Consider the following 11,525-nt stretch of genomic DNA (forward strand, 5'->3'; position numbering starts at 1 on the left):
TTCTTCTAGAATCCTTAGGAACAGCACTTCTTAATTTTGAATCCTTTTTCTGACTCTTGTTAGCCCCGTGTGACCTTGGGCAAAGTGCTTACTCTATGCCTCAGTTTCTTCATCACTAAAATAATAATAATGGAACCTACTACAAATTGTCAGGAGGTTAAAATAAAATAATGGGTATGACTCATTAAAATAGTGCCTGGTACATAGTGTTTAAATACTAATTATTATTATATTATTAAAATTTTCCTTGAGATAAGTATAATTTTGCCCATTTTGTGTGAAAAAATTTGGGTACAGGGAGGTTAAATAACTTGTTCAAAATCATGCAATGAGGGTAATTCTGTCAGCTGACAAAACTTGCCCTAAAAATTGCACTAAACTGCTTCCTTTTGCAGGGACTCTGCACTGATGAATTACTAATAGTGGAATCCAATAGAAACCACAGCTCCCCTAGGGCCTTTTATATTCTTCCAGTTTGATACTGATGGAAGAATAAGGGCCATCTTTTGCAATGGAATTTGAGATAATAATCAAGTTTCATTGCCTGACATTTTCTCCCACACACCTTGTGATTTAATAATAATTTAATAACCCAGAAAGTCTGTTATTCCCTGAACGGAGTCTGAACGATCAATTTATGTTTTTGCTTATACTATCCCCTACATGAACTTGCCTTTCTTCTGCTTCAAACTTCTCTCTCTATTCTTTAAGGCTCATCTCAATGGGGAAAAGGTTTCACAGAGAGGCCTCCTCAGACTTTTATGTAGCATGTGCACTTGTCTGTTGTCAGCTTAGATTGCTTGTACTTATATATCAATGACCAACTGGAATATCTGCCATTTCCTCTGTGATGTAAACATTTGGGGGCAAAAGATCTATCTTGATTTTTTTGTTATGGTGGGTACAGTCTAAGCTGAAGATACAAATGTCAGAGTCATATGTATAAGTAATATTTAAGGTCATGAAACTCAGTGAAATCACTGAGGGAGTAAATGTTGGCAGAAAATAGTAATTTTTTTATGAATGAAGGAATAAATTTTTTAAAAGTTAAAAAGCTAAGAGAGTGACAACAACTTCGGAGTAGAAAAGCCCCAAATGGGACCAATCTAGAAAGTACCTGGTTTCTTTTCTGTTCTTTTTTTTTTTTTTTTAGACTGGAAAATATAGTTTATTTAGAAAGCAGATTGGAGAGAGAGAGAGAGAGAAAAGGGGGACCTATCTCCCCCAGATTGGAGAGGAGACCAGAGCTTAAAGAGAAGCACGGCCTAGACATAACTCAATGGAAGCATGACAGGGCCAGAGCTTAACAAAAGCAATGGAGACCCAAATTACCCAGTTTCTAAGAATTATTTGTTTTTGGTGGGCGTGCTTTCCTGGGATCATGTCTCAGACCTTCCTGTACATGGTGATATTTATAGGAAAACAAATGACTGAGCTACATGGCTTCCTTTAACAATTATTGAACAGAAGCATAACTTCCACAGTTTTTAAAATATATTCTTTATATTTTAAAACAATCTGTCCATGAGAAAAGCAGTGTCTCTCTCTGAGTAAACTTTTCTTTTGAGTCCAGGAGTAGCTTGGATGTTGTAATCATGCCATCCAAATAATTATGCCAAACAATGATGCCTAAACTTATCTTGATGCGACCAACATATGGCAGTTATGGCAAATATAGAATCTCCCATGGCATTATCAAGTGAAAGAAGTTGGAAGTGATCTCAGAAAACTCAAGGAAAAATGCTATGAAGAAATAAGGCATAAAAGTATATTTCACAGGCTCTGCCCTGTCCACCTATCAGACTGTGAGATCATGGCAGGCTGGACGTCTGTCTGGCTTATTCCTGGTTGTATCACAAGGATAATGCCTACCATGTTGTAGGTATTGATAAAAATCTGTCAAACAATTCAGTAACCTGGACTTAAGTCTCAGCTCTGCTGCTTAGTTGCTATGTAATTTGGGACAAGTTACTTAAACTTCAAATCTTCAATACCTTCATCTGTAAAATGGTGCTAAAAGTAGCACTTGAACAATAACTCTGAGGATTAAATGGGGTAATATATAAAGGAATTTCCACGATGCATAGTGTACCATAGGAATACGCATACGGCATTCTGCTATTATATGATGATTTTGCTATTTACCCCTTTAGCATCTGTTCATTTGAAACATTAATTAGTTTTATATTGTGATTGATAGAAGTATGATACTTATTATGTTCAGGGGCACTCACTGGAGAGTATGTCTACCTCCAAACAGAGTCAGAGAACACTATGATCTGCTACAGAACTGTTTTTCTATCCAAAGTCTCAAACGAGAATGGTTTGCTGAAAGGTAAATAAGATTTTCCCTGTCAGTTAATCTCCAAAACTTTTCCTTCTTCCCCTCTTCCTCCTCCTCTCCTGCCTCCTCCTACTTCAATAAAACCTTGCAAGCAAAGATGGGACAATGTTTCTGTAAAGAACTACTTCCCATCTCACTTGCTGCTCCCAAATCCTTTGACAAGAAGGCAGTTTGAAAGTAAGAATGTTAAACTAAGCAGATAACTAAGCTCTATATTTTATAGAACTTGTGGAGTGGAAAATTGAGTCTGCTTGAAGTATTATGCTCCCATTTCAGAAGAGACCAGACTCATGTTTAGCTCAAATATTACTTCTTAGTCAATGCAAATGGAAAATAGGTATGTATAACTCCTATTATAAACTTCATTTGGGATCAATTATGAAAGTATTAATAAAATAAAACCAACGGTGTTTTTATTTTTCTGATATTCTACATTGTTTTTTTGTAAGTAGTCATCACATCACCCACTTTGGTCCAAATTAACAGTAACATAAGCAGAAAAATCAAGTGGGAAGCAAAATATTTTATCATGTAGGTAACCATAAGAAAATAAAAGATATGCAAATCAACAATAAAGCTTGTTTAAAGCTTGTTTCAAGAATTATTTGTGTTTTAAGATATTTTAAGCCCACACATCTAATATAGAACTGTAATCTTTCAAGGCCTTCCTTCTCTGCTCCTTCTCTTATGGTGGAATCCCTTTGTCTCTTTCCTATTTTTCACTCAGTGCCACCAATTGTTTCCCAATATTTCCAGTTATACACACCTTCATCGTGTGTTTCAAGTTTATCCTCTCCCTTCCACCACAATGGCTGTATATTTAGAACTTTTTCATCTCTTGTAGGCAGGACAGTCTAGTGTTGAGGATCCCAAGCTCTGTTATTACACTGAGGTCAAATCCCTGCTTTGACATATAATAATTGTGAGGAGTCACTGGGTTAGTGATTTAATTTTTTTGGTTGTGTTTTCTCTTTTAAGTGAGAATTATATTTAGACTTCCCTCAAAGTAATATATTAACAGTAATATAATAGCATGGTAAGTATATTAGCATAGTAAATATTAACAGTAATTGTTCAGGCCTAGGACAGTATTGTGCTCAATAAAAAGGTAGGTGTTGATATTGTCTCTTGGGTAGACTTTTTAAGTAGTCTCCCAGTTATTTTTTTCTGTCTTCTTTTTTCTCCCTCAATAATTTAACTGCCTTCTGATTTATTTTATCACTCTAAATTTCATTTGATTCGTTGGTTCAGAAATCAGCCTCCCACTAAGTTTAATTAATTGTTTTCATACCCTGTCTTTGTCTTGTCTTCAAATGTTGCTCTTGATCCTCTGCTGTCTTTTCTCTGACTTCAAGTTCACCATCAACACTTCTAACACTGGGCTTATGTCCAGCTCTCACTACTCGTAGCTGACTCTAGCCATCTCAAAACCCCAGTCAAGACAAAGAATTACATCCTAGCTTTAAAAATTCTTCTTTAAAATTCCAATGTCCTTTTTGCAGCATAAATACAGCCTAGTGCTGGGTGCAAGGTCCTTCAAAATCTGGTCACAGCTTGCCTTTTTAGTTGTTTCTTTTCTCCACTTCTTGTCCTCCCTGATTATCTTAAACTTTATCTTTTCAAATACCTAGCATGCTCTGAAATTATAGTTCTTCTCCAACGGAATCTGCCAAGAGAGTACCTCTTTGTGAATTAAACCTAGCTGAGTTTCAGTGATCACTATAGTAGTCGTGATCATAGTAGTAGTAGTAACATTAGTAGACTAACAGCAACAGCAGCCAATATTTATGGACCACTTACTAGTAAGCTACTGTTCAAACACTTCACATGCTCATTTAATCCTTTGAGTAAACTTATAGGATATTTTCTATTATTATTTCCTCCTTGCAAATGAGAACTTTGTAGCCTAGAAAAGGTCAGGTTTCTATGACTAGTTAGTCACAGAACTAGGATTTGAACCAAATAGGTTAGTTCCAGGGTTATCGTGCTTCACTTCTTAATTCTAATACCATTCTAACAGCACTCGTACTCTTGCATCTGAGTGTTACACACACACACACACACACACACACACACACACACACAGATGTTTATTTCATTACAATATGAGTCTTATCTGTGTGTTCACTGATGCCTGGCACTACTGTGTTTCAAATAGTTAGTACTCCATAACTGTTTGCCATGTTAAAGTGAAATTCATTACATCTGTCAACAGAAAACAGCTGTCCTGGAACTCCTGCCTCTAGTTTTTCTATACCAAGACCCATGCATAATTTTATGAAGATTTCTGGTAGGTATATGATGGACCAGGAAAAATATGCCCCAACTTTTCATTTGCTGCCAAATACCATGACTTTGGATAAGTCATTTAATCTCTCTCTCTCTCTCTCTCTCTCTCTCTCTCTCTCTCTCTTTTCTTTCTCTGTTTTAGTTTGGAAAATGGATATTGTAACCCTACACCTTGTAATCTGTCATTCTCACAGGATTTTGATGAAAATGAAAAGAACTTTAAAACCTGTGAAAGACCATACATAGAGAAGACCATAATCAATATGGCAAATAGCCAATAAACAAATGATAGCCCAACTGGTATTCAATTTGAGTTAAATGGAGTTTCTAATGTTTCCCATGTTCCACCTCCGGGTAGTAAAGTGCAGTGAGAGGAGGAAATCATACGTTAGTTAGCTTTGAAACATTCACCATTTGTCATAGCCAGAAATAAGAAATGCCCACTCAGTGGCTTCTGCGATGCTAGATCTGGAAGGAGACTAGGGCAGTCTCTACTTCCTATTTGTAGATGGTGATATTCAGGTCAGGAGAGGAAGCAACTAATTAAAGGGGCCACTGTCATCTCCCTGTAAAATACAGATTGCATTTGGGTGTCCCATTTTGAACAAATAAATGGAAAAAGACCCAGTCTCGTTTTTTCAAAAAATGAACCAAAACATTTAGCTTAACTAGAAAACTGGTAAAGTACATAGTCTTTGGAGCTCCACTGCTGGGTACAACCCCACTCCCTCCACACCTCATTCCTGATTTGGGAAAGTTAAATAACCTCTCACACCTCGGCTTCCTATTGTATAAAGCGGGTATAATAGTGTCCATCTTACAGGGTTGTTTTTAGGATATAGTGAGTTAAACTGTGCAAGGCAGTTAAAGCTGTAACAAGCACAGGGTAAGTGCTAGATGTTTGTTAATAATTAAAAATAATGTAAGAATTAGAATACTACATTTTAAGGTCTCAGCAAAATGGAGGGACCTTTGCTTTTTACTAAGAAATAATAAAAAATTAAATTTGCAAACCTTAATGGGTTATACCCCTGGTCTCCAAAGATTTTCCTGACTACATGCCCAGGTCGGAGCCTTTAGCGAGTTAGCATGAGATTAATTAATTGTCAGAAGGTTAAACATTAAAAAATTGTGGTGGTTCCTGTTGTATTTTTAATTGGCAACATGTTGGCACTTCAAGTCCCTTTTTGCAAACAAATCATCTAACAGCCAAATGCTGATGGTTTCTCTGCCAAGAGAGGCATCTAAAGCTTTTCACGATCAATATGCTGACAGAAAAAAACCAAAACACACTGAAATAGTATGCTATCTTTGACATTAAAAATCTGAAATACAATTATCAAGTTATGTTTCGCAATTCTGTGAGGCAATGTGCTGATGGTGGCTTATTTGTTATGAGTAGTCTGGTCTCACTATAATAACTTTGTTATATTCACTCTCCCATTTCTGCTCAAATGGAAAACAAAAAGCCTTAGAATAAAGCTTTAATTTAGTGAATCAGTTATTCTGATTGAATGAGGGCACTGAGATATTACTGGGTCGGTGTTATTATGAGTCACATTTAATTAAAAATCTGTATACACATAGGTATACACGTAATCTTGTGTCAAATGTTTTATCTTTTGCATTAGTTTCTGACCATTATCCAGTAAGTAACCTTTTTGTCAGTATCCTTGAATAAATAGGGAAAAATGATTACTTTATTCTTTTGATAAAAGCACAGAGGTCTAGCTATATAAAGTGAATTACTCAGAGTTATTCAATGAGGAGATACTTGACACTGGGGAGGATTTATTTTTTAATGAAAAAGTAGTTGTACTCACAGAGAGTATAGTAGTTAGGAATTTCTTAACATTAAGCTATCCATAAAGTAGCCAATTAAATTGTTTAACTCAATAAATATCTACTCAATATCAAGTTACACTTATGAGCCAGTTGTCAGACTCCAAGATATCATGGAATTGGGGACAAATCTTGCAAGAAGAGAAGCAGTGGGACTGACTCTGAGAATTGTCACTGATCTTGTACAAGTTGCACAGAATCTGGGAAACACTGTCTTCATTTGGCTTCCTGGGACATGTTCCACTCTTCTAAATGCTGCTATGGGTTTGGAGGGCTAACCTCTATCAACAGTATTACCTGGACTCCTTGCCCTTCTGGCTTCTCATTGGGTTTGGTCAATGGAGAGAAGGAAAAGTGAGAGGTGATATTCATTCTTTGGATTCCTCCTTTGGTGGGCTGGCAGTGGCTGTATTGCTTGTCCAAGACCCATGGCCCCTGCTGGAAAGCCCTGTCTTTTAGTCATAGCTGTAGCTACAGCTTTCTTCATCTTCTGGTAATTGTCAATCTAGAAATCGTAACTTTCACTCTTGCTAACACTGGTGCTTCACCAGCCTTGCTGGCTCCTGAAATTCTTCCCATGACTCTGCAAATTATGCCTTCATTCAACTCTCCTTTTTTTGCCCCAATTTAAGTGTGCCTTGTGCACACTTCTTAGTCCCTGACTGATATTGAATCACATAATTTCAGTGTTGGAAAACACTGGACTTGGAATTGAGTTTGTCATCCCAGATTTTTAAAAATAACTCTGTGATTTTGAGCAAATAATTTCCCTTCTCTAGTTCTCAGTTTCTTCAAAAAGTGATGTGGAAATAAATGACTAAATAAAGAAACTAAAGGGCAGAGAATTTACATGCACAACGTCAGACATTTTACCTAGTAAGAGGCATAACAGGAATTAAATACATGCCAGGATGATGCTAAAGCCCACAGTGCCTTTCTTTGCCCCTTTCTAAAGTTCTTGGAAGAGATAATGAGGGTCTGAGTCAGCGCCATAGTACAACAGGTAAAAAGCAGAAGTAAATTTAAAATATATTTCAGAGAGAAAGTTAACCAGAGTTTATTAGCCAGTAAGGCGGTGGGTTGGACTCATAAAGTGGAGGGAAGATTTCAACTTCAGCTACCTCACCCTCTATTGACGCCAAGGAATGACAGAAGAAACTCGAGGGAGTGAGATTCAGCGAGGATGGCTAGGTTACTATATCTGGCTATATTTTCAGCAGCATCTTGGGATGGGTATTCAAAGAGCAGTAGGTCATTCGCTTCCTAAGGTACGGTGGGATATGCCAAAAGCTTGAACAAGGCAATCCTTAGTACACAGACGAGGTGTTGCCACCTCTGTCCCTGTCTCATTTTTTATTCTTGTTGGGAAGTTGTTTTTGTCAGGATGGAACACACTGTAAGGCTTTAACGAATCTTCATTAGATTATACCTATTACTCTTGATCAACTTCCAGTCAGGAGGATCAATTGGAGAAGGACATTGGTTATTGCATGGATCTGTCACCTCCTTTTTTCAAAGCCATGAATGTTTCTCCCCAACACCTTTCCAAGGTAATGGGACTTGATATTTACCTAAAAGTACTCTCAAACATCAGGGTCAAGATGTGTGGTTTAACATAGGAGTTTGGGGCTTATAATTTTTTTGCCCTTGACTAAAGATCATAAATACATTTAATTTTCAAAAATTAAAAAAAATTTCTATGCAGAAAATCTTTGTCATGATCTACTGTTTTAATTCTTTCATTTGAGGTGCAAACAAAAGAACTAATATTTCAAGGCTGCATTTAACAAATGACTATAACAGGTATATAATTTTCAAGTATTGAGAATATTAAGTTTGTGCAACAAAAGACCCAGAAAGCAATATGTATGCTGTGCTAAAAAAAATATTTGAAAGGCCAATTTGAAAAGCTGTTTTCTAATATACATTAGGAAACTTGCATTCAGATAAATCAGTTATTTCATCCAATAACTCAAGATTTAGGAGAAAGTAGTTTAAAAGGCATAATACTGCCATTTATCATAATGCTATTTATATTGAGAAGCGGAGGTAAAAACGGGGAAATATCTAAATGTCCAAAGCCAGGGAATGTGGTCAAACACAGTATACTAGAGCTATGCAGTGTAATATTGTTTGCCATTAAAAATGTTTACACAGAGTTTTAATTACAAGGGTAATATTTATGGAAGTATACTATGTAAAAAAAAGGAAGAAGAATTTGGTCTAAATATGCTCATATTCGTGCCTATACATTGATGAAAGAAAAATATATTACTCTTTATTATGTAATTATTTCAATGCAGCAGGTTATGTGTTGTGTATGTGTTTCCTTTTTTTGCACTTTCTGAATTGACTGTCATGAACATGAGTGACTTTTGTAAACATGAAAAATAAACCATTCACCCTACCAACTCTGGAACAGAAAGAGGAGAAAGAACAAGAGGAAGAGAAGGAGGGGGAGTGAGGAGGGAAAGGAAGAGGAGGAGGAGAAAGAGAAACAGGCTTAAAAAAAGAGGAAAAAAAAAAAAAGAAAGAGAAAGAGGGCTTATGGGCTCCACAAATCATAGGCCAAGTATAGCATAGGTTCAATCTCAGTCAGTTCCCATTAGTTTTTAAAGTCATTCTGATCAATTTTTTAGTATCTTCTATTTGTTTTCCTCTCAAGAAACATCCTTTTTCCTCACACTTAGTTGAAAATTGCATTGCATCATGCACGAACATTTGTTTGGGGTATGGCACTACCAGACACGAATGCAGGAAGAATGCTGACAGGACACAGTTGTTATTTTTCTTCACTAAGTGAATATAGAGATCCATTTGAAAGTTACATTTTATCTGTCTACATTGTACAAATGACTATGTCCTCGGTAAATAATATCAGGTAAATTGGCAATTTTGATTCCAATTTGAAAGGAGAAAAGCAATGACTCTAATAATCAACACTCTCTGACAAATGGTGGCAATAAAAGTTACTGCAACCTCGATATCATGTAGGATTAGGGCTTTGGCATTTTTCTGGATTATGGCCTTCTAGGTTGCCAATGACATGTTATATTTTATTGGTGAGATGGAGTGCAGTGCGTGCAATGAAAGAAGAAAAATAAAGCAATATGTCTAAACCATTATTTAAAATTTTTGTGTGCATGGGATTATCACTAATGAAAGTTATTTTGTCCTTCCCTCTCTCCCCATAGAATATTATGTAAGCTCTAGTAGAATAGGGTTTCTGTTGGGTTTTTTTAGTCTATTTTATTTACTCCTCTATTTTCTAGCTCAAGAAGCAGACACTGATATAATAAATATTTGTTGAATGAATAAGTGAATTAATTAAATCTTATTATTATGACATATTATCTTTGCTCAGTCCCATTGAAACAAATTGTTATTTTATTCTGGGAATGTTCACTGGTTGTGTTGGGTTGTTTGAAGTTCTTCCAGTATTTTCTCCATTTGTGTGAAGGCACTAGTGACTTTGCAGGACATTCACATTTTTAAATCACTAATTGAATCCATGAGTTCCTAAAAAATAGGGTGGCAGAATATAAAGAAAGTAGTGGGAGATGTGAGTTATAGGCCCATACCTAGAAAATTTCACCCAGCTTTTTAACACTCTGTTTTCTCACTAGCAAAGCACACCAACTATTCTTTCTGATTCTAGAAGTTGTTTGATGCTTATTAAAAAAATGCGTTTGAAGGAATGTTTGTACCTATAGAATAGTAGTAAATGTACATTATAAATTATACATAGAATCTTTACAAAATAAATTGAAAATTTCCCTTTAGATATCCTCTATTTTCTACTCCTTAAGAATGTCACAAAATTAGAGGAAAAGAAAAGAATGGGAGTGTTATGCTTAGCCTTATAGGTCATGTTGGTTAAGATATATAACACAGTTGTTGAATCAAACACTAATCTAATTGTTGCTGTGAAGATACTTTGTAGATGTACTTAACATCCACCATCAGTTGACATTGAGTAAAGTGTAGATTACCTTGAGTAATGTTGGTGGGCCTCGCCTAATCAGTTGAGGCTTGCCAAAGAAGAAATTCTGTTCCAAGATTGCAGCATCAAATTTTTCCTGAGTTTCCAGCTGCCAATCTACCTATATGTTTTAGGCATTCCAGTTCCCACTGTCATGAGAGCTTTTAAATAAATTCCTTTATATGTGTGTTTGTGTGCATGTATATTATATGTATATATTTATGTTTATGTACATGCGTACGCACATGTGCATACATTGGTTCTGTTTTTCTAGAGAATCTTGAGAGAATAAGGAAGAGAATAAACAAAAAAGAAAAATTATATTTATTTAAATGTTTGATATTTTGTAATATTTTATCGAATCTAGTGATATTTATGAAGTTTGATAGTACCTAAATTACGGACCCAGGACATGAGAGTCAAGATAATATAGTTAATATGTGCAGCTGTTTTGCTAACCAGTTAGGCAATGAGAATTCCTAAAGTTATTTGGGTCTAGTCCCCCTCCAGATCAAACAAAAACGTCCCTGTGTTTTATAGCACAGGCTCCTGTCACTCGCACTGTGCTGTCAGTCTTCCAAAGGAGAAATGCCTTATAATTGCCCCAAAGTTCTCCTGGGCATTTAGGAAAACACAGTGTATCAATAGAGTTGGTTTTGCAGAATATAATATATTGATTCTTTTTTAGAAGCAGGGAACTGCAATGCATGCAGACCTAAACAAACAAAACAAACAGACTGGGGGGAGAAAAAACAAACTTGCTTTGAATAGCAGGAGACGATGTTTTGGCAGCTGAGCAGGGCAAGAGCTTCATGAGACGCTCTTTAATGCTGCGCTTGGTGTTGTTCTGAGCGTAGAGGAAACCTAGAAGATACAGGATCAGTTCTGTTAATACTGTCTGCAGAGAGAAACTGGGCAGTGCCGCACGGGTTATCAGAGAAGCCAGGCAGGCAGGATCAGGGATGCAGCCATCCTCTCAGGCAGTCACAGGCAGGGGGTTGGGACCCCCAGAGAAGAAAAGAATCCTTTCGTTTCTGTGTTTTTCTGTTAATTTGAATTGATGAATCT

At 36.3% G+C, this 11,525-nt stretch overlaps 1 protein-coding gene across 1 annotated transcript in view; it reads right to left on the minus strand.

Annotated features, from left to right (window-relative positions):
* The window catches only part of KCNIP4 (potassium voltage-gated channel interacting protein 4), a 133,024-nt gene extending 121,708 nt beyond the window's left edge, over positions 1–11,316 (minus strand). Inside the window, exon 1 of the mRNA XM_008054353.2 lies at positions 11,220–11,316. Within this exon, the coding sequence (XP_008052544.1) occupies positions 11,220–11,271 (52 nt within the window). The 5' untranslated portion in view covers positions 11,272–11,316. The remainder of the gene's footprint in view (positions 1–11,219) is intronic.
* Positions 11,317–11,525: the final 209 nt, after the last annotated feature.

This window comes from Carlito syrichta, unplaced genomic scaffold, assembly GCF_000164805.1.
Source record: "Carlito syrichta isolate Samal-C Ts95f unplaced genomic scaffold, Tarsius_syrichta-2.0.1 Scaffold289796, whole genome shotgun sequence".
NCBI lineage: Eukaryota > Metazoa > Chordata > Mammalia > Primates > Tarsiidae > Carlito > Carlito syrichta.